The 26906-nt window shown below is 46.7% G+C and overlaps 1 protein-coding gene across 5 annotated transcripts in view; it reads left to right on the top strand.

Moving 5' to 3' along the window:
- The window catches only part of DUS2 (dihydrouridine synthase 2), a 1337959-nt gene that overhangs the window by 1068358 nt on the left and 242695 nt on the right, over positions 1-26906 (top strand). For all 5 annotated transcript variants that reach the window (XM_082270346.1, XM_082270343.1, XM_082270344.1 and 2 more), the window contains one exon: positions 13324-13445. In XM_082270346.1, coding sequence (XP_082126472.1) covers positions 13324-13445 — 122 coding nt within the window. The remainder of the gene's footprint in view (positions 1-13323; positions 13446-26906) is intronic.

Raw genomic sequence — 26906 nt, 5'->3', positions numbered from 1 at the left:
GTCCCCCAAGGTGGACCACACTGTTTCTAGGCTGAATAAATCCACCTTGATGCCGGTGGAGGACTCCCTGGTGTTCAAGGATCCAGCTGATAGGCGCGTGGAGGCGCTTTCCCGCCACATTTACTTGGTGGCGGGTTCCCTGCTAAAACCTGTGTTTGCTTCTGTGATGGCCTCTCAGGCTCTCACGGCATGGTCCAAGGTACTTCGGAGCACCCTGGTGGTGGAGTCGGCCTCTCCAACTGCCCTTGACAAGGTGGATCAGATTACCCAGACTGGGATGTACCTATGTGACACGGCCTTGGACGAGGCTCCGTTAGTCGCTAGATTGTCTGCGGTTGGGGTCGTGATCCGCTGCATTATTTGGCTGAAAAGCTGGTTGGCTGACCACGCTTCCAAAAAGACAGTGTCTGATGTCCCTTATGTGTGGAGTCGTCCTTTTGGGGACACTCTGGATGAGTTGATCAAGGGGCTTACGGGGGGTTAGAGTACTCTTTTGCCCCAGGTCACTAAGGGTAAGTCCACCCGCGCTAGGCGGAGGCCTTCCTTCAAAGCTCAGCGTGGGTCCTTTCATGCCTTCGGGGAGCAGGATAAAGGAAAATCTTTCAAGCCCTCCGGTGGTCACAAGAATCTGTGGTCTGGTAAGCCAAAGGCCGGCCAGACCGGTTTGGCGACCCAGTCCACCTCTTCCTGAAGGGACGCCCTCACCCGTTTTAGGGGTGGGGGGACGTCTGCGTTGCTTTCAGGAACCCTGATTGTCCAGCATTCAGGACAGGTGGGTTCACGAGCTGATTCGTTCAGGGTACAAGATAGAGTTTCGATCTTGCCCCGCAGACAGGTTCTTCCCATCAAATCTCCAGCTGACTCCCGATCGTCTCAGAGATCTCATGGGGGCGGTACAAGATCTGCTCACCCAAGGAGTCGTTGTGCCAGTGCCTTCACTGGACAGGTTTCGCGTTTTTTATTCCAACCTGTTCACGGTGCCCAGAAAGGAGGGCAAGGTCCGTCCGATTCTGGACTTAAAGTCTCTGAACCGCTTTGTGTGGGTGCAGAAGTTCCGGATGGAATCCATCGGGTCAGTGGTGGCGTCGTTGAGTCCAGGGGACTTCCTGGCCTCCATCGACTTGAAGGATGCATATCTGCACATCCGTCCTCGGTTATCTGGACGACCTCCTGTTAAGGTCGAGCTCGTATGCAACTTTGACGAGAGATCTGTCCATGACGGTTCAGACGCTCCAGGAGTTCGGGTGGATCATCAATTTTCCGAAGTCAGCACTGACTTCTTCAGTTCGTCTTCAGTACCTGGGGATGGTTCTGGACTCTGCTCAGGCACGAGTTTTCCTTCCGAGGACAAACTCCGGACTCTGCGGGATGAGATCAGGTCCTTCAGGGACAACGATCTCTCCTCCTTGCGGACTTGTATGCAGTCTCTGGGTCTGATGGTTTCAAACTTCGAAGCCATCCCCTTTGCTCGATTTCACACGAGGACTCTGCAAGCGGAGATCCTTGCCAGGTGGGACAGAACGCCACAGTCTTTGGACAGGAGGATTTCTCGGAGCCACCAAGTGAGATCGGATCTTTTGTGGTGGCTCCGGTCACCGACCCTGACACAAGGCCAGTTCTTCTGGCGCTTTGTGCCCAGGGAACGTGGTCGGCAGAGGAGGACTCCTTGTTGGTAAACATCTTGGAGCTCCGAGCAATCAAGCTTTGTCTGCTTCGTTTGTCATCTCGGCTTCAGGGTTGTTCGGTTTGGGTACAGACGGACAATGCCACGGCGGTGGCTTATATCAATCACCAAGGGGGCACCAAGAGTGCCGGGCGGCCAAGGAAGTGGCCGAGATCCTGTCTTGGGCCGAAACGCACGTTCCGGCGATTTTCGACTGTTCACATTACGGGTGTGGAGAACTGGCAGGCGGACTATCTGAGTCGCCAGACCTTGGACCAGGGAGAATGGTCCCTGCATCCAGAGGTGTTTTGCCTCCTGTGTGCCCGGTGGGGGACTCTGGACGTGGATCTGTTTGCGTCCCGTCTCAACAAAAAGGTGGAAAGGTTTGTGGCCAGAACCCGCGATCCTCTAGTGGACGCCACAGATGCATTAGTGGTGCCTTGGCATCGGTATCGGCTAAAGTATGCCTTCCCTCCGATTCAACTGTTGTCCAGGTTCCTCCGCAGGTTGGCATCGTAATGAATACAGGTCATTCTGGTGGCCCCGGACTGGCTGCGTCGGTCCTGGTACGCGGACATCGTGCAGATGGTCGTACCTCCCCGGCGGTTTCCGCTGAGAGACGATCTTCTGTCTCAAGGGCCGATCTTCCATCCTGCTTTACAGTCTCTGGCTTTGACGGAGTGGCTGTTGAATGCCAGGTCTTGAGAGATAGGGGTCTTCCGAATATGGTCATCCCTTCCTTCTTGAAGGCTCGTAAAGCTACTTCTAGAAATATTTATCATCGCACCTGGAAGGCGTATATTGCCTGGTGCGAGATGCGAGGGTTCTATCCCCGCTCCTTCTCAGTGGCAAAGGTTTTTGCCTTCCTGCAGGAAGAGGTGGATCAGCATTTGGCGCTGACCATGATAAAGGGTCAGTTGTCGGCCTTAGCTGTCCTATTCCAGTGTCCCTTGGCGACAAATTCTTTGATTCGCACTTTTGTCCAAGGGGTGCGGCATCTGGCTTCCCCGAGGAAGGCTCCTTTGCCTCCCTGGGACCTGAATTTGGTGTTGTCCGTTTTACAGCGGCCTCCCTTTGAGAACATCAGAGATATTCCTCTGCCTGTGTTGTCCCAGAAAGTGGCCTTTCTGGTAGCTATCACTTCTGCTCGCAGAGTGTCTGAATTGGCGGCTCTGTCTTGCGGTTCGCCTTATCTGGTGATTCATAGGGATCTTGGTCTTGCGACGTGGTCTTGGGAAGTGGTCTTGCGACCAAATCAGTCTTTTATACCAAAGGTGGTCTTGTCTTTCCACCTTAACGAGGATATTGTGTTACCTTCGCTTTGTGCGAAGCCCAAGCATCCCAAGGAAGTGGCCTTGCATTCCTTGGATGTGGTCCGGGCGATGAGGGTTTACCTTTCTGCCATGGAGTCTGTTAGGAAGTCTGATTCCCTGTTGGTTCTTCCTGCGGTATCTCGGAAGGGCTTGGCTGCGTCCGCTGCAACCATTTCCAAGTGGATCAGACAGACGATTGTTCAGGCCTATTCACTCAAGGGTCAGGTTCCTCCTTTCCCTGTGAAGGCCCATTCCACTAGAGCCGTCCGTGCCTCTCGGGCTTTTCGCCATCAGGCTTCTTTTGTTCAGATGTGCAAAGCGGCGACCTGGTCGTCTGTACACACTTTCACAAAATTCTACATAATTTATGTATTGGCATAAATCGGATGCTTCCTTTGGCCGCAAGGTTTTAAGTGCGGCAGTGGTTTGAAGAGACGTATTTTTTTCTGTCTCTTCCTGGGGTGTTTTTTTGTTGTTCTGGAGTTGCTCCAGTTTTGGGCTTGTTGCCCTGTTGGACTCAGGTTGTTTTCTGGCCCGGTTGTTTTCGTTGCCTTTTAGGTTGGTTGCGTCCTCCCACCCCTCACACCTGCACTGCTTTGGGACATCCCACTAATGAAGGCTGAATGGATGGGCGGCAACTGTCAGAAGACATAAGAGAAAATAGAATTTTTGTAAGAACTTACCGTAAAATTATTCCTCTGACAGTCGCTCCCGCCCCTCTGGTTTTTGGATCTGGGGGTTATTAGCTTCTGGTACTGCTTGCTACAAACTGAGGAACAGTGATATCTGGTTCAGGATAATGGCTGAGGGATGGCCCCTAGAGGTGTGTCTAGGTATAAAAAGTTTTTTTATTAACCTTAACTGCCTAGCTTGCTCCTGCAAAGGATGCCATTATCCACTAGTGAAGGCTAAATGGATGGGTGGCGACTGTCAGAGGACTCAGAGAAAATAATTTTACGGTAAAATTCTATTATTTCTATGGCCGGCGGCCATGTTTGCAGCCCTGGAAGTAGCCGCCATTCTCCAGTGTGCTTCGCTCTTGCCCTCTCCGCCATACACATTTCAGGAGTGGAAAACTGGCAGGCAGACTATCTCAGTTGGCAGGCATTGGACCAAGGGGAGTGGTCCCTTCACCCGGACGTGTTTCATCAGTTATGTTTCCGGTGGGTCGCCCCCAAGGTGGATCTGTTGGCGTCCCGGCTCAACAGAAAAGTTCAGAGGTTTGTGGCACAGTCACAGGATCCTCTGGCGGATGGCACAGAGGCTCTGGTGTCCCAGTGGGGCCAGTATCATCTGACCTACGCTTTCCCTTCTCTCAAGCGTCTGCCGAGGCTCCTGCACAGAATCAAGGCAGAAGGATTTCTAGTACTAGTAGCCCCGGACTGGCATTGCCAGTCTTGGTTCGCCAACTTGGTGCGGCTGCTGGCCGACATCCATTGGAGACTGCCTCTCAGGGATGATCTCTTGTCCCAACGGCCAATTTTCTATCCTGCTTTACAGTCACTGGCTTTGACGGCTTGGCTGTTGAAAGCCAGGTGCTGAAAGATAGAGGGTTGTCTGGGTCTGTGATTCAGACACTGCTGAAAGCTAGGAACTCTACCTCTAGGAAGATCTACCATTATACGTGGAAAGCGTACATTTCGTGGTGTGAGTCGATTGGTGTTCACGCTCGGTCTTTTTCGGTGGCTCGGGTCTTGACCTTCCTTCAATGGGGGGTTGAGCAGAAATTGGCCTTGAGTACCATCAAGGGCCAGGTGTTGGCCTTGGTGGTCTTCTTTCAATGACCCTGGCCATACGCTTCCTGGTGCATACCGTTATTTAAGGGGTTCGTCATCTGATTCCACCGTGCAGTCTCCTTTACCGCCCTGGGATCTGAACTTGGTGCTTTCAGTTCTCCAGAAGCGTCCCTTTGAAAAAATCCTGAAGATTCCCCTGCTTAGGCTGTCCCAAAAGGTGGCTTTTTTGGTGGCTATCACCTCTGCTTGCAGGGTGTGGGAACTTGCGGTGTTATCTTGTTGTACTCCTTACTTGGTGGTCCACAAAGATAAGCTGTTTCTTCGCCCATATCCGTTGTTCCTTCTTAAGGTAGTCTGATTTCCATTTGAATGAAGACATTGTGTTGCCTTCACTGTGTCCCAGGCCCAAACATCCTAAGGAAGTTGTATTGCATGCCCTGGATGTGGTTTGGGCGATTCAGATGTATCTGGCAGCTTGTTTGTACCCATGGATTGGCCAAGAAAAGGGCTGTCCACTTTTTCTGTGACCATTTCAATATGGATCAGACAGACGGTGACTCAGGCCTATTCGATCAAGGGTCAGGTTCCTCCTTTCCCTGTCACGGCACACTTTATTTGGGCGCTTAGTGTTTATTGGACCTTCTGTCATCAGGCGTCAGTGGCCAAGGTTTGCAAGGTTTCACTAAATTCTATAAAGTGGATGTGTTGGCATCTGCAAGTGCTCCCATTGACTGCAAGGTTTTGCAGGCTGCTGTTTAGAGGGTCTGTTCCCTCTTTGGGGGTGTATTGTTCAGGTGTGCTCCAGTTGTTTTTTGTCTAGCTCCCGTTACCTGGTTGGCTATTGTTTAGCCTTGGGATTTTTTTTGTTGTCCCACCCCACGTTTGGCACTGCCTTGGGACATCCCAATGGTTCAAGAATCCTGAAGAGCTGTGTCCGTCAATGAATGAAAAAGAAAATAGGATTTCTCTGTCGCTCATTGACAGACGTAGTCCTCGTTGATTCAACACACTCGGGTTATGCTGCCCTCTACAGGAGTAGGACTAGACAGGAAAGAAAACACTCTGGCCACACCTTGGGGGCAGTCCCAGAGGGTATATCCTCTCTCTCTCTCTGCTACAGCAAATCAGTTTTTTTCTGTCTAGTTAGGAGTAAGGACCTAGATACCTTGCTGGGATCTTCGGTCCTGGCAGGATTTTTTTCTTAGAAAAGATTTTTTAGACCGCTTTTTTTCTCCAGTGTTCCTGTGAGATCTTCAAGCAAGAAAGCTGAACTGGGCGACGGGCTGGATGTTGAGATCCAGTGGTCACCCCAGTTCCGCCTACGAGCGCGTGCAGGCCATAGCTCTGCGCTGGGTCGGCCGCGACATAGTCCCACTGGACGGGGACTGACCCTGCGAGTTAACCGTCTCGCCGAAACGCCTAAGACCATGAGTCACGGCGTTCGGACTGGTCGACAGCCCTCCCACCTCGGTGGAGAGGGGTACTGTCAGGAGTTGGCGCCAGCCTGGTTCCGGTATGGTGAGTAGTATGTTCCCCCTTTCCCCCTGACGGGTCTTGTGGTGAACGCGGGCCCCTCGCTGTAATGGTAAGGATGGGTCTTCCCTCTATCCTATAACATGTCACAGATCCCCCTGTTTGAGTGTGATTTTTGTGAACAAAAAGCCAGGAGGCTTGGTTTGGGAGCTGACAATCTAATTGCAAAGATGTTAAAATGATGAAGTCAGTGGCAGTACTAGAACTTTACTGTGATAGTATAAAGTATCCTACCTGTCAGAAGCCACAGGGCGATGTCTATATATGTATACTGCATTCCAGATCATTCCTCCAGCTAAACAGATGCCTCCCAACGGCCACGGACCGCATACGGCCCGCCAGGGTCCGGTACCGCCGACCACGATGACCACCATGAGGGTGAAGGGTTGTGAGGCAGAGATCCTTCTGCAGACATGCCGCTATTCTGTGCAGGCCGCCGCCATTGTCTGGTAGATCGCACAAGGCCGCCATTTTGGCGTAGCCTCGTGTCTCCAGCATGGGGGCGGCCATGTTTGAGGTGACTCAAACACCTCGTGGAGCTAGGGGAGGCCCTGGAAGGCGTGCAGAGGGGCGGAGCCGCCTCCTTTCTTCCTGGGAAGCCAGCCAAGAGACTTCCTGTCTGCTCTAGACAGTGCTGAGACAAGTTGCAGTTGAAACTCTGAGCATCAAGTGGTGAGCCCTGGGGTCTATCTCTCTCTCTCGCTCTATAGGGGTCCCTAAGCAGGTACACTGAGGGGCTTTGTGGCGCTGGGGGTCTGAAAAAAAAAAAAGAAAAAAGTGGTTTTATTTTTTTTGGCAAATTGATTTTTTCCGGGTAGCATCTGGAATTATCATGGACCCTGCCACACAAGTACCCCCACCTGTTTCCCTCGAGGGGGCCGCGGGACCCGCCGGTGCACAGAGTATGGATGCATTTACAGCAGTTTTGGAGTCTTTGGTGGCTCGGGTGGAGACGGCCTGTCAGGAACGGGGGTCAAGAAAGCGACCCCCGCCTACCCCTATATCATCTGATACTTCAGATTCAGATTCTGAGATGGTCATTGCAGCTGCAGGTCCCTCTGCAGGGGCTGTTGTCTCAGGTAAAGTTCCCTCAGACAGTGAGGAGGACGTTCATGCTTCCGCCATAATTCAGGAAGAAGCATTGGTGGACGCACTAGTTGTGGCGGTTCGGGAAACCTTAAGACTTGAGGTTTTACCGGCAGAGGCAACTGAAACAGAGATTCCCTTTGGTACTAACAAACCCACCAAAACGGTGAAGGTTTTTCCTGTACCCAAGTGTTTTGGTAATAAAATTAAAGAAGAATGGGAGCATTCTAAGCGTACCTTTACTATTTCCAAGCGCATTGCTAGACGCTATCCGTTTGAGGAATCCCTCATTAAGAAATGGACGGTACCACCAGTGGTGGATCCACCTATTTCCAGACTGAATAAAGCCACGGTTATTCCGGTGGAGGACGCTTCTTCCTTTAAGGATCCGGTGGATCGGAAAGTAGAAGCGGAGTCCCGCACTATCTTTTCCCTGATAGGGTCAGCCTTTAGATCAGTAATTGTCATTGGTTTAGTGTCTCAGACATTAACGGAATGGGCGAGATTGGTGCGCCAGGACCTGAAGGGGAAAGATATCCCCCAGGCAACATCTGATTTGATGGAACAGATTATACAAGGACTACAGTTTATCTGTGACGCAGCCTTGGATGCTACCCCCCTATTAGGGCATGCATCTATGTCAGCGGTAATCCTCAGACGTGTGCTGTGGTGAAAATGCTGGTCAGCGGACCTAGGTTCCAAAAAGACCTTGACGAATCTCCCCTTTCAGGGGAATCGCCTATTTGGGGCCACCCTAGATGAGATCATTAAGGATGCCACTGGGGGCAAAAGCACTTTTTTGCCACAGGCTGCTAAAGCTAAAGGACCTCGTAACAAGCGGGGACCTTTCTTTACCGCCCATAAAGGGTTCGTTCACTCAGCTGGAGCAAGCGGGAAGGGCAAGACTCCTCCAGGAGGGTTCAAGAAGGGCTGGTCGGACAGACAAAAGACCGACTCAGCCAAACCTGAAGCAAAGGATTACACAGCCTGAAGGTGCGCCCCCACCCGGCTTGAGGGTGGGGGGACGTCTTCACCGGTATTCAGGGCATTAGATCGAGCATCGACCACTGCTACCGGTGCGATTCTTCCCTTCCAACATCTAAGTACTACAGGGAGCGGTAGTTACCGTTCCCTGAACAGATCATTTTCTTTACCTTTTCCAAAGATTAGCCTCAGTTCCCCACAAGAATCGGATCCGGTTGAACAGACAGACCAAGGAGCCTATAGCCGGGTGACTTCGGTCCCTGTGGTTCAACCAGGAGAAATCACCACTCCTGATAGGAATCAGGTGTCTGATAAATGTGTGGGAACAGAGAACGATCAGACTTTGTCGGATGGCCGGGGCCAGATAGCTCTAGGGCAGCCTGGTTCGGATCCAGTCAGCGCCAGTTGTCCTGGAAATTCTAGGATGGCCTCTTCAAGCCGGTCTGGCCGACTTGGACATGCTAGTCGCGGACGTTCCTTGGGAACTTCTTCTCAGAGAGTGTCTGCGGTCTCAAGGACCGATCTTCCATCGTGCTTTATAGTCGCTGGTTTTAATGGCCTGGCCATTGAGACCCAGGTACTGAAGGACAGAGGTTTGTCAGCTTCAGTTATTCCTACTCTAATTAAGGCAAGGAAAGCGACTTCCAGCAAGGTCTATTATCGCACATGGAAGACTTATATCGCGTGGTGCGAATCGTTAGGAATTCCTCCACGTACCTATTCGGTGACCCGAATATTGGCCTTTCTGCAAAAGGGGGTTGAGCAGAAACTAGCCTTGAGCACCATCAAGGGTCAGGTTTCAGCATTAGCAATCTTCTTTCAGAAGCCTTTGGCTACAAAATCCTTGGTGCGGAATTTCATCCAGGGGGTGCGGCACCTGGCTCCACCAGTCCGCGCGCCCTTACCGCCTTGGGATCTTAATTTGGTTTTGTCGGTTCTGCAGAAACCTCCCTTTGAAAACATCAGGGAGATTCCCTTGCTGACTTTATCCCAGAAGGTAGCCTTCTTAGTGGCTATCACTTCTGCACGCAGGGTGTCAGAACTGGCTGCATTGTCATGCCAGTCCCCATACTTAGTGATTCATAGGGATAAGGTAGTTCTTCATCCTAAGCCATCCTTTCTTCCAAAGGTGGTTTCAGACTTTCATCTGAATGAAGATATTGTACTACATTCCTTGTGTCCTCAGCCCAATCATCATCTGGAACATGCGTTACATTCCTTGGATGTGGTTCGGGCAATCAGGGTATACCTGAAACCTACGGAATCGTTCCGTAAGACGGATTCACTTTTTGTGATCACGGATGGCCCCAGAAAGGGGTTGCCTGCATCTGCCGCGACTATCTCCAAATGGATTAGACAGACGGTGGTACAGGCTTATTCTATTAAGGGTCGGAGTCCTCCGTTCCTGTTAGGGCGCACTCCACTCGAGCGCTCAGTACTTCCTGGGCCTTCCGCCATCAGGCGTCAGTGGTCCAGGTATGTAAGGCGGCCACCTGGTCGTCGGTACATACCTTTACAAAATTTTATAAGATTGATGTGATGGCATCGGCGGATGCCTCATTTGACCACAAGGTTTTGCAGGCCGCAATTTGAGGAGACCGGTGGTCTACCTCGAGGGTTTTTTTCTGTTGGAATTTTCTGTTGAGTCTCATCTTTGATTGATGAGCATTGAAGACTTCTAGTTGGCACCGGTTGGGCCTTCTAGATTGGATTTAATTTCCATTTTCCCACCCCTCATTTGTGGTACTGCTTTGGGACGTCCCGAGTGTGTTGAATCAACGAGGACTACGTCTGTCAATGAGCGACAGAGAAAAATGGATTTTTGTAAGATCTTACCGTAAAATCCTTTTCTCTTAAGCTCATTGACAGACGTAGTACCCGCCCCTCTATTTTGAGTTGGGTTGGGTTAAATTCTCTAAACACTGCTTTGTGACATAACTGATTTGCTGTAGCAGAGAGAGAGAGGATATACCCTCTGGGACTGCCCCTAAGGTGTGGCCAGAGTGTTTTCTTTCCTGTCTAGTCCTACTCCTGTAGAGGGCAGCATAACCCGAGTGTGTTGAATCAACGAGGACTACGTCTGTCAATGAGCTAAGAGAAAAGGATTTTACGGTAAGATTTTACAAAAATCCATTTTTCTCTGCATTCTTTGACAAACACAGCACCCGCCCCTCTATGGAGTTGTAATACTTCTGACACTGCTTGTAACAAAACTGAGGACCTATAGCAGAGAGGGGGAGTATACCACCAGGGACTGCCCATAGGCATAGTCTAGTTCTTTTTTCTGCCTAGTGTCCCTCTCCTGTAGGGGCAGTATAACCAAATGGTTCAAGAATCCTGAAGAGCTGTGTCCGTCAATGAACGCAGAGAAATGGCTTTTACGTTAAGTCGAAAATTCCATTATTTTTTGAAAGCAGACACCCTAGAGAATAAAATAGTGGTAGTTCCAATTTGGTATGTCACACAATGTTACAACAGAGGTCTAGGAAACCCAATATTTCAGTAAAAAAACACAATAAAAGTTAATTTTTTGGGGCAAGAAAACACAATAAAGTTTTTTTTCTGGGCCGAGGTCGCACCGAGTAAATAGATACCCAACATTTCAGTACCCTATATTTTCCATAGGCGACGCTTTAAATCCCCCCATAAGTCATCAATTTAGCGTAACAAAGGAGGTCTGGTGCTAGAATTATTGGTCTTTTTCCGGCGTGCGCGGCGATATGGAACATGTATTGCAGTCGTCGTTTTAAGGCGTAAGCGACCCGCCGAGTGTGTTTACGTTTGTACCTGCATAAATTACATAGTTACATAGTTAGTGAGGTTGAAAAGAGACATCAGTCCATCCAGTTCAACCTATGATGTGTGTGTGTTTGATGTTGACCGTACATTGTATACCCATGTATGTTGTGGTCTTTAAGATGTCTAAATGTTGGGGTGGGGGGCCTCCATTTTTTTTGGGGGGGGGGGTTTATGTACCTGGGTGTAACTTAAATATTTTACAATTAATATTTTTTTTCTTAACTTTTTTTCCCATCACACGGGACAAAAAGTCTCCTATATGATGATCTATTTTGGTGACAGGTTCTCTTTAATGAGACATCCAGGGTCTAAAAGACCCTGCAAGTCTCCCCTGTGCTCCATTGAATGCGATGCAATCCACATCATACTGCATTACATTTCTTTCCCGGCCTTGATGGCCAGGGAAACTGTCAACGGGGACCCTGAAATTATGTCATACGTCACTTATGGGGTCAAAAACTAGACAGGGAGGAGAGAATGTGTCTGCTCTCCTCCCTCTACCCGGTGTAAATTGCTATGCTGGTCCCAGGCCCGCAGATAGGCAAGCGAAGCCCGAGATACATAGTTAGTGGGTGTTCGCAGATTGTGGGGAGCATTCAGGGTTTTTTTCGAGCCTTGGTTTAAGCAGCTGCAAGCATTACCCCAGGTCTGTTTTTTAGACCTGACGGTCTGCTTTTATGAAATAACAACCAATGCACCTAAGCAGCTGCTTGGCTGTTATTACAAGCAGCGTGAGGTTACACCCCATCCTCCCGCCACCTTCCGCGGCTCTCCCAGGCTCCCCACCGGGAGACCCAAGCTACCAGCCACCACGTCTGCCAGCTGGTCAGAGACGCATACAAAGCCGAAATCAGCTTTAAACAGATCTCCAATATAGTAACCTGGAAGTGACATCACAACATCACTTCCGGTTTACTCAACAACCATGCTTCCATCTGCTGAAAAGCTTTATGGAGATGAAGATTTCATTTTTCAGCATGACCTGGCACCTGCTCACAGTGCCAAAACCACTGGTAAATGGTTTACTGACCATGGTATTACTGTGCTCAATTGGCCTGCCAACTCTCCTGACCTGAACCCCATAGAGAATCTGTGGGATGTTGTGAAGAGAAAGTTGAGAGATGCAAGACCCAACACTCTGGATGAGCTCAAGGCCGCTATCGAAGCATCCTGGGCCTCCATAACACCTCAGCAGTGCCACAGGCTGATTGCCTCCATGCCACTTCCGCATTGAAGCAGTAATTTCTGCACAAGGATTCCCGACCAAGTATTGAGTGCATAACTGAACATAATTATTTGAAGGTTGACTTTTTTTTGTATTAAAAACACTTTTTTTTATTGGTCGGATGAAATATGCTAATTTTTTGAGATAGGAATTTTGGTTTTTCATGAGCTGTATGCCAAAATCATCAATATTAAAACAATAAAAGGCTTGCACTACTTCAGTTGTGTGTAATGAATCTAAAATATATAAAAGTCTAATGTTTATCAGTACATTACAGAAAATAATGAACTTTATCACAATATGCTAATTTTTTGAGAGGGACCTGTGTATATATATATATATATATATATATATAATGTTTGGGGGTTTCTAAGTATTTTTCTAGCAAAACATACCGATTTTAGATTGTGAGCAACAAATCTCAGAAATAGGCCTGGTCTTGAAGTGGTTAAACTCCTGATATTTCACCAAAGCCCCCCCCCCCCCCAAAAAAAAAAAATGTGTATATATATATATATATATATATATATATTAAAAAGAAAACTGAAATATGGCCTCATTTTACACACAGTATATTTTTGTGCAGATGCCATGGCAGTGGCGCACATCCTGGATGCAAACTCAGCCACTCATACATCTCTATACCCATATAACAACTTGATGTTCGGTTACCTGCATACAGCTGTGGCATTGTTTGCCTGTACAAGCTTCTGCCCATGATTGTATGCAGACACCTGTGACTCCCATGTGCAGAAATATGCTCCTTTTGATACTATATGTATGACCCTTTGCGGCAGTGTGATTGAGTTGCCAAGTTATCAGTTTGTAAATATTGTGGTATGTTACTGAAATTCATTTGAGCTAAGAAAACTACTTGGATGAGTGGCTAGGTGTTTTCAACATTATACAATAGGTCTGGCTAAATGTGACTTGACTTCTGCTAATCTTATTCTGTTGGTTTAAATGTTTATTTTCTTTATTCAGGCAGTGTGCTATGATAACCATTACACCAATACAAAATACTGCTTGTGTCAGATGTTACGGGACCAGCTAGAATCTTCTCTGGGCAAAAAGCTTCATGCTGCACAATCCACTAAGGAAATTTGGTAAGTACAGTGTTTGTAAAGGTATTATACTTCACAAAATAGCAGATTTAATATGCCTTTGTTATGTGCATCAGCACACCAGTGTGTAGTCCTCTTTGGGAGAGCATGTGGCATGGTAATTTACAGTCAGGAGATTGTGGGAAATAGTCATCCCGTAAAACAAGGTGCCCAAACAATGACCCTTATTTCTGTATTTCCGGATGCTATTTTCATTTAAAAAAAATGGATTTTTAATACATACTTAAAGAGGTTGTAAACCCTCCTTCATGACTTGTGCCTATAGGTAAGCCTATAATAAGGCTTACCTATAGGTACTGTGAATAACTCCTAAACTTGCACCGTTTAGGAGATCTTTACATTGCATGCAGCCGATGACATCCCCGGCGCATGCGCTCTGAAGGAACGGCCACCTGTGCCGTTTCTTCAGAGCCCTATGCCGTTCCTTCAGAGCCCTGTGCCGTGAATGGCGGCTCCCATGCGCATGCGCGGGAGTGATGTCATTGTGCCTCCGGCCATCGAACCAGGAAGTAGGACAGCCGGAAATGTCTGCAGTGTTATTGGTGAGCAGACGGCATTGCGGGGGCTTCGTTCTAAGGTAAGTTTTTCATAATGAGCTAGTATGCAATGCATACTAGCTCATTATGCCTTTGTCTTTCAGGTTTTTCTTTTTTTAATTTTTTTTTGAGGTTAACAACCTCTTTACCTGTAAAATCCATTTCTTGAAGTACATCACGGGACACAGAGCCATAAATCATAACATATGGGTTATACAGCCACCTACAGGTGAAGGACACTGGCAATCTATCAGAAAGGATGTCACCCTATATAACCCCTCCCACACAGGAAGTATCTCAGTTTTGTAGCAAGCAATAAAGGCCATAAAAAAGGGTAGGGACCTCTATGTCCCGTGATGTACTTTAATAAATGGATTTTACAGGTAAGTATGTATTAAAAATCCATATTTCTTTTCGTACATCATGGGACACAGAGCCATAATTTATAACATTTGTGATGTCCCAAAGCAATGCATCCCGGGGGGGGGGGGGGGGGGGGGACACCAAAAATACCGCCATCAGACCACAAAAAGGACTACACCGCTGCCTGCAGAACACTGCGGCCAAATGCAGACTCCTCCTGGGTCCCAATATCCACTCAATAGAAATGAGTAAACCTATGCACCGATGACCAGATCACGGCTATGCAATTCTGAGCCATAGGGGCTTGATTGGGAAGTGCCCAAGAGGCACCTACTTCTCTGGTAGAATGTGTCTTTACAGGAAAAGGTGGAACTTTCCCTTCTAAACCATATGCCTGGGTAATAACCTGGCAAATCCAATGAGAAATCATAGACTTAGATGCTGCCAACCCTTTCCTGGGCCCTTCCAGCGGGACAAACAAGAGATCGGTCTGATCTTTCAAAGTAAAACTTAAGAGCACGCTTTACATCAAGAGAATGCAATAACTTTTCCTCTTCTGAATGAGGATCTTGAAAAAAGGAAGGTAGTATAATGTCCTGATTCAAATGAAAAGCGGACACCACCTTGGGCAAAAAAACCTGGGTGTGGATGTAGAATCACCCTCTCTTGATGAAAAATCAAGAATGGCTTTTCACTAGAAAGAGTTGCTAGTTCCGATACCCTTCTAGCCAAAGTTATTGCAATCAAAAAGACCAGTTTCCTGGTCAGAAAAACCAAGGGAACCTGCCCCATGGGCTCAAAAGGCTGTGTTTGTAAAACTGTCAGCATCAAATTTAATTCCCAAGGATATAATGGCGGCTTCACAGGTGAAAGCAAACGTAACATTCCCCGGGCGAAGGTCTGAACCAATGAATGGGAAGCGATCGGTTCTTGGAAGAAAACAGATTAGGCTGAAATTTGCCCCTCAATAGTGCTGAAGGCTAATTTCATATCTACTGCTGCTTGGAGGAAAGCTAGAATTCTCCCGATGATATATTTGTGGGGATGCCATTTCCTGGCTTCACACCAGGTAATGTAGGATTTCCAGACCCTGTAATAAATGTTTCTAGAGACTGGTTTCCTAGCATTTATCAGGGTATAAACTGCAGGGCCAGATACACCCCACTCCTTAAGGCTTCAATAGCCAAGCTGTCAAATTTAGAGACTGTACAGCAGGGTGGAATATCGGACCTTGAGAAAGTAGGTCCGGACGCAGTGGAAGGACCCAAGGCCTTGTCACTGCCAATCTTTGGATTTGTGCATACCAAACCCTCCTCGGCCTTGCAGGAGCTACAAGGATTACTGGTTTCCCCTCTAGTTGGATCCTGCACGGGAGCAAAGGTATAAATAAGGGAGTACTCCTTCCAAGGAGTCACTAAAGCATGCACTCAGACTGCAAATGGATCCCTGGTCCTGGACACAAATCTTTTCAACTAGTTGTTGAACCTGGATGCCACCAGATCTATGTCTGGGACCCCCCAGCATAGGCAAATTAATTGAAAAATCTCGGGATGTAAGGACCATTCCCGCCCGAAACATCTGTTGACGGCTCAAAAAAACTGCCTGCCAGTTCTCTATTCCTGGAATAAAAACTGCTGTCAGGCATGGCACAAACTTCTCTGCCCACGACAGGATCCATCTTTGTGCCTCTTTGATTGTTGATATAAGCCACAGCCATGGCATTGTCAAATTGCACCCTGACAGGGTGACCCCGAAGCCTGGGCGTCCAGTATTTCAAAGCCAGACTGACTGTTTAGATTACCAGAATGTTGATGGGGACACCTTTCTCTACCCAAGACCATTTCCCCTGGACAGTGGTTCCTCCAGAACCGCTCCCCCAGATTTCTGGTCACCAACCACCAGTTCAGACTTTGACGTACTCTTGGTACAAGAGACATGGACCAGTCCAGAGACTAAACCCTTCTGGTTCATGCTGACATAATTTTGTTCTGCAAGGGTCTAGCATGGAATTGAGCATAGGGAATTGCCTTGAATGTGGACACCATCTTCCCCAATAGCTTTATGCAAAGACGTACAGAAGGATATCTCAGCCTTACTACGGACCGAACCAGATCCTTCAGGTCTGTGACCTTTCTTGTTGGCAAGTATACCTTTGCCTGTACTGTGTCCACAAGAAAACACAAATTTCTCTATACTGACAGATGCAGCTCCATATTCTTCTTAACCATTGGGTTATGCTGCCCCCTACAGGAGTAGGACACTAGGAAGCAAAAATCTTTACCACAACTATGGGGCAGTCCCTGGGGGTATGCACCCACTCACTCTGCTATTGGGCATTCAGTTTTTTTCTCTACCTAGTCAGGAGTAAGGACCTAGTTCCCTGCTGGGATTTCTGTCCTGGCATGTTTTTTTTTATGTAAAGAGGGAACCTTCTGTCTAAATTTTATTTTTTAGCTAGTTATGTTCCTGAGAGAACTACAATCAACAGCCGGACTGGGGGTCGGACTGGATATTCTCGATCCCTATGGTCTCCCAGTCTGGGCAGCGAGTGTGTGCAGGTCACATCTCCCCGCTAGGCTTCGCCACGACATGTAAAACATCTCGCTGGGACTCAAATTACCTGGTTTGGACCCTTTAGGGGATCTTGTAGACCGCATGGCCTGCCAAGGATGCCACCATTTTCTTGTAGATCAGCTGTACAAGGCTCGGCAGCCATGTTTTAGTAGTTTCCCATTAAAATGCATTGAGTGGCCATTTTGTTGTGGTCTCCCCATTGAAATGCATTGGGCGGGTATTTTCTCGGAGTCTGAGAATGCTGTACAGCAGTGAGTGGCAAGGCTTTACATCTGGTGCTGACCCAGGTACTTCCTCTTCCTGTGAGGATCGTTTTCTACTTTCCCTAATATCGAGCGGTGGGGAGTCTATTGGGGTCCCTGTGGGTTGCTCCCTCACTCGGCTATATTGCAGCTTAGAGTGCTGGGACTTGTAGTACCGCTGGTGCAGCAGTGTGGGGCCATTTTTTTTTCAGTATTCTTAAAGTGACACTGCGCTCTCCCTGGGTTAACATGGAGTCCCAGGAGCAAGTATCACCCACTGATCCCCTCTTTGGTGTTGCCGGGACTTCCAGGTCGCAACCCTTGTCTGCCTTAACCTCCCTGGCGGTATGATTCTTTTGGATTTTAGGTGCTGAAATCGGTACCATTATTTTGCATGTAATTCTTGTGAATGAGCAGCCCAAACCAACTGTATACATTTATTATATATATATATATATATATATATATATATACATATGTATGTGTGTATATATATATATATATATATATATATATACAGTTGGTTTGGGCTGCTCATTCACAAGAATTACGTGTGTATATATATATATATATACGTATATATATACGTGTATATATATATATATATATATATATATATATATATATATATATATAATGTATACAGTTGGTTTGGGCTGCTCATTCACAAGAATTACGTGTGTATGTGTATATATATATATATATATAAAAAAGTACAGTAAAACTGCAGGAAAGGGCACTGGGGGGAAAACTAATGTGATTTTTTTTTTTTATTTTGAATGGTATCAGTGTGTCTGGTGTGTTTTACATTTGAATTTGCCACCGGTTCCACCCCCCTGCGAACGTCACGTCGCAGGAGACGGAAGCCGGGGCACGGAGACGATCGGAAGGAAGAAGAGCCGCGAGACACATCGCTGGATCCCGGTGACAAGGTAAGAAACCTCTCTTACAGGATCCAGCGATGCTTCTGGCGGTACCCCGAGTGTGGCTCGGGGTTACCGCTTTTGGCTCTGATATTTAACCCCGAGCCACGCTCGGGAATACCGCTAAGAAGGTTAATGGCGTTTTTTTTTTAAACCCTGGTGTCAAAATTTGATATGGCCGCCATAGATGCGAGTCACCTGAGGGGTCTGCGTCATCGCACTCTGATTCAGATGGCAAGGATGATATATCCTCATTTGCAGCCACGCGGAAAAAGCACTGGTAGAGGCACTTAGTGTCAGTGCGGGAAAATGGCAGATGATTCTACGGTGTCAGGGTGTCTTGCAGAGATAACGGACCAAATGGTCCAAGCTTTACTATTTATATGTAATGCATCTTTAGATGCGGTCCCCCCCTTGCGGCTATAGTATCCGCGGTAGGGGTAACCATTAGACGGAAGTGTAATGTTCCGGTACCTTTGGTACCCTAAATTACACTTTCCACAAGTGTATGCGCCCCACCATTTACTTTTGGAAAGGTGCGCATACACCTTTAAGACTGGAGCTGTCATCACCCAGCGCCGGACTAGATGGCTATTTAAAGCGCCGGTTCTCACTCACATGTGTTCGTTCAAACACCTTTACCTGGATGCTATCCTTGCTTGAAGCTTCCATGCTTGCAAGCTTACCTCGCTGACGGAACCTCGCTGCGCTGATCCCTGTATCCCGCTACTGGATCATCCGCCTCTCCTGAACCACCCTTCGGCTGTATCGCTAATAGTGCTAAGTACCCCGCAGGGGAATTCTCTATAAACTTATACTAAGCTTACACTATCTAGCTCTGCATAGTAAAGACTGTTTATCACATCTGCATAACTAGATTGCTAGCTCTTGAGACTACTGCTACTTTTCTGCACTGGGTTGATCTCTTTTGTATGTCCACCTGCTATTCTATCATCTGCTATCATACAACATTGCTAAACCTTCCTGCATCCATCTGCTACTGTCTCACCTTCAAGTGTCTATCACCTACCACCTCCACTCAACCTATCCCTCAACCTTCATCATTGTGTTACCACATACATAAAGTCACTCTAGGAACCAGCTTGCTAATTGTGTGTATTTACTGGCTGAAATAAGACCTTCCACACATGATGAGTCATTGAGGTTGGGAATGGTATCTCAGCATATCTCTTACATGACTACTGACGTGGAACTATTTCTGCAGCTGAAAATCCACACCATATAAGAAACGCAGGAGCGTTACAGGAAGACATAGAAGGTAGCTGTCAGGACCCGGACTTGAACCTGGGACCTCCATGGTGTCTGGCAATGACTCTACTCACTGAGCTACCTGGAATGCTGGACAGCTCCCTGGACAAATCCTTGAATGATCCTGCTGTGAATCTTTATTGCCTTGAACCATGAACTTCCTGTTATAAACCATGTCTTTGCACTTCCTGGTCGCCAGAATATTGTGCCTTAAACAGCCGATATCTCGCTTGTCTCTCCTGCTGCCGTCTGTATCTTTGCTACCATCCGTTATCGACACTTGGCTTGTTCCTCGACTACTCTTCTGTTTGATCCCAACCTGCAACTACTGGTTACCGACCTTTGGCTACTCCTTGACTACGCTTCAGCTTAATCCCTATCTGCTACTGGACTCTGACTTGCTCACTTCCTGGTGGGGCGATCTTGAGGACCGCGACCTGGTGCTAACACGCAGCAAAATCCATCTCCACCTTCAGGAGCGCTGGTGAAGACCGGTTAGTACTTAGACTCCGCACCTCAGGTGAGCCTGCGTCATCTGCCTGGGTGACCTGTCAGTGTTCCTATCCTGCTGGTTCCTGTGTGACCTGCGACTGCTATAGCTACTGGTCTTCGAGCCTGACCCCGGATCGTGACAGTAGCCTTTTTAGTGGCTATTACCTCTGCACGCAGAGTGTCGGAATTGGCGGCGCTATCCTGCCGCTCACCTTATCTGGTGTTCCACAGAGACCCGGTAGGTGGTACTTCGACCTAATCAGTCGTTTCTTCCTAAGGTTGTCTCGGATTTCCATTTAAATAAAGACATTGTGCTGCCTTCATTATGTCCTAAGGCCAAGCATTCTAAAGCATTTTTCTTGCATTTCTAAATGTGGTTCGGGTAATCAGGGCTTACCTGGCGTCTACTGAGTCCTTCGGAAAATCAGACTCGCTTTGTCCTCACGGACGGACCTCTGAAAGGATTGGCTGCGTCTGCTGACTGCAGACTTATTCAATTAAGGGTCAGGTTCCACCTTTCCCTGGGAAGGCGCATTCTGCTAGGGCGCTGAGTGCCTATTGGGTTTTTTGCCATCAGGCGTTAGTGATTCAATTTTGCAAGGCGTCAACTTGGTTGTCTGCACAAGGTAGATGTGTTGGCATCTTTGGATGCTTCTTTTGGCCACAAGGTTTTTTTGCATGCTGCTGTGTATTTTGTTTCTTGGGAATTATGTTCTTTTCTGCGTTTTCCCACCCCTCATGTTAATACTGCTTTGGGACGTCCGAATGGTTAAGAAGAATATGGAGCTGTCAATGAACGATAGAGAAAACTGGATTTTTGACTTACTGTAAAATCCTTTTCTCTGAAGTTCATTGACAGACACAACTATATATGAGTTGGGTTGGGGTTATTTTCTCCTGACACTGTTGCAACACAGCTGAATGCCTACAGCAGAGTGAGTAGGTGTATACCCCCAGGGACTGCCCTATAGGTGTGCAGAGTTGTATAAAGTACTCGAAACCTATACTTGAGTAAAAGTACAAGTGCTCGATCAAAAAGTGACTTGAGTAGAAGTGGAAGTGCTCGATCAAAAAGTGACTTGAGTAGAAGTACTAAAGTATTCAAATTTTTTTGTACTTAAGTATTGCAAGTAGTTTTTCAAAAAATTTTGCTACTCAAGTACTGAAAGTAAAAGTACCAGTAGTTTTGAAAAAAAAAATGCTACTCAAGTACTGAAAGTAAAAGTACAAGTACTGTGTTATGTAGTTATTAAAGAAAGAAGTCAAAAGTTTGAACATCATATTGTTTTTTATTATTTCAAATGCAGCTTTTATTTATACATACAGTAGCTTTTATTTACGTATGCGCTGATAATACACATGTTTTGAGCTTCATGAAACCTGCCATCTACTGTTCTGGCAGTGGTAATTTTTATAATTGTAACGAGTTAACTATGCAGCACAAAAAAAAAATATTGGAGTAGAAGTATTGAAATCATTGAAAAAATGTAGTGAAGTAAAAGTGGAAGTAGGAGAAAAAAATTCTACTCCAGGAAAGTACAGATACCGCCTTTCGGTACTTAAGTACAGTAGTGAAGTAGTTCTACTTAGTTACTATACATCTCTGTAGGTGTGGTAAAGATTTTTCCTGCTCAGTGTCCTACTCCTGTAGGGGGCAGCATAACCCAATGGTTATGAAGAATATGGAGCTGTGTCTGTCAATGAACTTCAGAGAAAATGATTTTACGGTAAGTCAAAAATCCAGTTATTCCACACACTGTATCGGCTGTAATGCTGACTTTGCCAAGTTTAGCATCAAAGCCAGACATTCTAGGAACTGTACTGTCTGGAGGACATTTCGGCTTAGAGCCGAAGCCAATCAATCTATAAGTAATAGATCATCCAGATATCCTATTACAAATATCCCCCTGACCTTAGAACAGTCCATACTGGTGCTAGGATCTTTGTGAACACCGTGGCTAACCCGAAGGGCAGGGCCACAAACTGAAAATTACGGTTTTATACTGCAAAGCATAGAAACTCCTGGTGAGCCTGGAATATAGGCATGTGAAGATATGCATTCCTGATGTCTATGGATGCTAGAAATTCCTCTCCCTGCAGGGAGGCTATGACTGAACAAATTGACTCAATACGGAAAATATGACCGTTCAGAAACTGGTTTAGATCTTTGAGATCCAAAATAGGTCTCACATCCCCGTTTGGTTGGGGGATTATGAACAGGTTTCAGTAAAAGCCCCTGAACCTTTCATTCTCTGGAACCTCCATTATCACTCTTTGGGCCCTCAGCTGGTCAAACGGCAGAAAGAGAGATCTTCTTTTTAGGTAATCTGTCGGTATACTTGACTTTACAAACTGAGGATGCAGGAACACCCAAAATGTCCAGTTTGTACCCCTGCGAGATGATGGAGATAACCCAGTTGTCTTGGATCATTTCCACCAAAACCTTTGAGAACCGAAGCAGCCTTCCCCCCACCCAAGTGAGTGGGAGCGCCCCTTCACAGATTAGGCCTTAGAGGAAGACTTAAGTACATGAAGAAGGCAGCGCATCAACCACACCAGGATGCAATGGATAAGGAAGTCAGGTTAACATCCAGTATAGAAAGGGTTAACAGTTAGTTAATCATAGTCATAGACAAGCCCTGTGTGATGTAATCCTCCACCTTGGTGCAATTCCTCCTTAGCCTGTTGAACTGGCCTCCAGGAATGTTTCGCTTCCAGGAGGGTGGTGGCAACTAGAGTAGTGAAGATATTAGTTGCCACTGGTAGGCTTGGTGTGATTCCTACTAATGATGGTGCCACCCTCATGGGACAAAACAAGATCTAGAAATACTAATTATTTTAAAACTTTTATGTTATCAAGGAGGGAGATAAGGGCACGAGAGGTTAAAAGTGCAATCAAACCTTTTCCTGGTTTGTAATCACAGTCCCGCCCCTTCCCCTATCTTAAATTTCCCTGTTGCCATTCCTTTACATGACTTGATAAAGCCCATAGCGCGAAACATGTAGTCATGGCAACCATATAGCTTGTGTTCCACCCTGGTTCCTGGTATTTCCCCGCAAGTGGCGCCTGTCCGGCTGATGTCACCGCTACAGAACTACAGCAGAGTCCTTTCATCCTCGCGCCGGCTGGTTTCCGGCTTTGTGCACACACTGCTCAGCACTCCTGGGAGACTGACCTCCTTGCACTCTTATTGCTTGCTGCCAGGTGTCCTTGTCCACTCCAGCCCAGGGTGATGTAAGCATTTATGTACTTTGTTTTTCGGTTATCAATACCAATAAACTGTTAACCCTTTCTATACGGGATGTTCACCTGACTTCCTTATCCATTGCATCCCGGTGTGGTTCATGCGCTGCCTTCCTCATGTACTTTTGTCCTTATCAGCACCCTTTCTATGCTCGTTGGCTAGCAGCAGAAAAAACACTGGGGAGCCTCACAGGCTTATTTCTATCCCTCCACCCTAAAGGCACCCCTTGAGCGCCAGATTTGTGATTATTGCTTTGACTTCTGGACTGGATTTTTTCCTATGGCTGCCCTGGGTGCGAATCTTTTTACTAAGCCATTAGTTGGCTAACAGCAGAACAACTGCTGGGGAGCCTCACAGGCTTACTTCTATCCCTCCACCTTAAAGGCATCCCAGGAGCGCCTGGTTTGTGATTATTGCTTAGAGGAAGACTTAGCTGATCTGTGGGCTCGGGGCTTTTTCTGACGCTGCCCTGAAGGCTTGGTTCCGGACCCAGATGGCTGAGGCTGTCGCCACCGTCTGGAATTTGAAGCACTGGTTGTATGAGTTCTGGGGATCTTAAAAGAGGGACGCTTGCTTTTCCTTTTTACGGGTAGCAACATACTCTCCCCCCCCCCCCTCCCAGATCTTTTGGATATACTTATCCAGATCGTCACCAAAAAGGCATTTTCCCTGAAAAGGGAAGCCAGTCAGCCACTTTTTACATGGCAATTCCGCAGACCAGCTCTTTAACCAAAGGATTTTGTGCATATGCACTGTTATCAGAGCAAACCATGACATTTGCAGTATGGAGTCCGTAAGAGCATCAACTGCGAAACAAAGTGCAAGCTAGATCTAGATCTTTCACAGACTCTCCTTTAGAAGGAACTGTCTTGGACACTCGCTTCATATGGTCTTTTAAAGACTGACAAACTCCTATGGCCGCTACTGCTGGTTGTATCGCAACCAGCGATACAATCCTGCAACAACAAAGGAGGCTTCCATAAAGATTCCAACTTTTTATCCGCTGTATCTTTAAAAAAACTGGGCATTATCCATAGGGCAGGTTAAACTCTTGTTAACCGAATAAATGGCAGCATCCACAGTGGGTATATTCAATTTCTTAGTAAACTTTTCCTCCATAGGATACAATAGAGAAAACCTTTTAGGAGGAACAAAAATCCTATCAGGATGCTCGCAATCATTATACATTTCTTTCTCCAAGAGCGGATGTATGGGAAATGTCCGAGGACTATGAAGAGGGCACAATGAGCCTAGAGAGGAAAAAATGACTTCAGCCGTCTCTAAGGGAGGAAATTTGTTATCTTTTTATTAAGTTTTATAACCAACAAATCATACAAACATAAAAAGAAAAAAAGAAAATGAATTAACAATCACAATATCAAAGTCTATACTCTATGATAGAAAAAAGAAAAAGAAAAAAAAAAGACTGGATCATTTCAGTAAGAGACTGAACTAACAATCTCTGGGTTTGAGAGGCTAATAAAGACTCCTCTGACCCTAACTCCCCAGAAGTGGAAACCTCAGCTTGACCTTCCATAAGGTCATCATCAGCTACTTCTTTCACATCCTCTGCCCAATTCTGAACTGATTCAGGGGGTGGCTAAGGTGAGGCGAATCTATCACGTTTCCCCACTCCTTGAAATGCTGCAATCATGCCAGAAATCTTACCCTCAAGGCTGGCTAATGCTGATGCCAAATCGTCCTTAGTCACGTAGGAGTCGGCAGAAGCACCTGGACTAGTACTATGCCTAACAACTGTAATGGCTGAGCTTGGGTAGTCGCCTCTGGCTCTTCAGGGGGAGTAGACACAGAGGAAGCACGGCTAGGACCTTCAAGGCCTGACGGTGGCATCACAGTGCACCATCCAACTGTGCCCCTCCAGCCCTCTTTCGGGCAGACATTGCTTTATAGCAAGACAAACTTAAGGTACTAACTTCAGTGTACTCAAGGCTTGTGCCAAGCTTATACAGCCTTTTACACACAGCACTGATTTTCCCAAAGATACAGGACCTGTTTGTGCCAGTAACATACACCCACAGTGACTCACACAACCCAGCTGCTGCCGCTGTTGCTGCTCTATGTCCCCTTCAGCCTCTGACAGAGGCTAGCGTGTTGGAAACAGTTCCTTATAAATCGCGCCTATTCATGCTGTATTGCGCATGCACGGCATGCTATGTGGCGTCCACGTGAACGCCAATCGCGTTCAAACACGCCCTCCATGCTGCGTACGCCCCAACAGCAATATGAGGTGAGAGCATCTTAGGCCAAATTGGTTTGTCACAGCTGATACCTTTCAGGTGATCAGTCCAGGGTGAAAACAATTTGTAAATAAATAAGCAAAGAAATAAAGTTTAAACAAACTTTGCATCAATCCCACAACTTCACAAGCTCATATTATCACAGTTGGCACATTTAATCCCTGAGGAAAAAACAGAGCTTTTTTAACAAGATGTATTTGCATAGCTTAACATCCCTTGTCTCATGCAGAGACCGACTGTGTAAATGTGTAAATATTTTAAATTTGGACTTACCAGTCCTGCTGCAGGATTCTGTGTGAAACAATAATCCAATCTTCACCCATCACGATGACCTTTGTCTTGCTGACCTTCAAGGACTGAGTCCCCCTTTTTTTTAGAGGTGCCATGGCCTTGAACTTGTAGAGCACCCTGCATGGAGCGCCTTTGGGATTTGGTATTACCAAGGGTTCAGATCCCAGGGTCCAGCGCCTAAAAAGGATAACGGTACAGGCAAAACCTCATAACTGCTTCCCGAAGGTTCAGGTACCATCTTTTTAGCCTACTGACATTTTTAGATGGATCTGATAGCTAACCCCTTAGATTCAGTTATCTTTAAACTTGGTATATAGCATAATCTTCTTTCTTCTACTTTGAAGAATATGTGGAGGGACTCTCCACCATGACCATCACCTTTAGACACTGGCGAAAAAACAGAGATAGACAAAAAGAAACAAAGAAAGGGCGCATCGACCTAGCGCATTATCCTCAATAATAGGCTTTATTTTTGCAGCATATAAAATGGCTACTCACAAACACAGGTGTAAAAGTGATCATAACAAGCTCAGTTGCTCCAGTGTCGGGAATAGTCTATATGAAAGTCCATATTTCAATGAGATGACGGCTGACGCATTTTGAGGCTCAGCCTCTTCCTCAGAGCCACCTCTGACGTTTCTAACGCGTTTCCTCTAAGCAGACATAATCATAGGAGGTTGCCATATTAGGAGAGCCCTCTCCGGCGTCTTAAATAGTGTGTCTTATCCCCATAATGATCAGATAATCCATGACAGCTGAGAGAGCTGCCACTTCCTCCAAAATGGCGTCGGCTTGCATGTCAAGCCTCGCTCTCATACAGGAAGCTCATCATAGGGGGCGGCGTCACTTCCAGGAGTCAACTAGTTCACTGTGTAACCAGCGAGACCATATCTCCTGCCCACAGGACAACAACAGGAAGTGAGGAGGTGCATCCCTGTAACCGAGGCAACATAAGATACTTCCTCCTAAACCGAAGCCCGAGCAAGATTTCTCCCAAACCAATTTCTGACACATGTTGTTTACAAGTTAAAATCAGTATTTTTTTTGCTAGAAAATAACTTAGAACCCCCAGACATTATATATATTTTTTTAACAAAGACCCTGGAGAATAAAATGGCTGTTGCTATATTTTTTGTCACGTGGTATTTCAAGCGTAATTCTTTTTGTAAAAAATACACTTCATTAAATTGAAAAAAAAAAAATAAACACTAAAGTTAGCCCAATTTTATGGTATTTTGTGAAAGATAATT

This window comes from Pelophylax lessonae, assembly GCF_965119305.1.
Source record: "Pelophylax lessonae genome assembly, chromosome: 10".
Lineage (NCBI taxonomy): Eukaryota > Metazoa > Chordata > Amphibia > Anura > Ranidae > Pelophylax > Pelophylax lessonae.
This window is presented reverse-complemented; position numbering and strand designations above follow the sequence as displayed.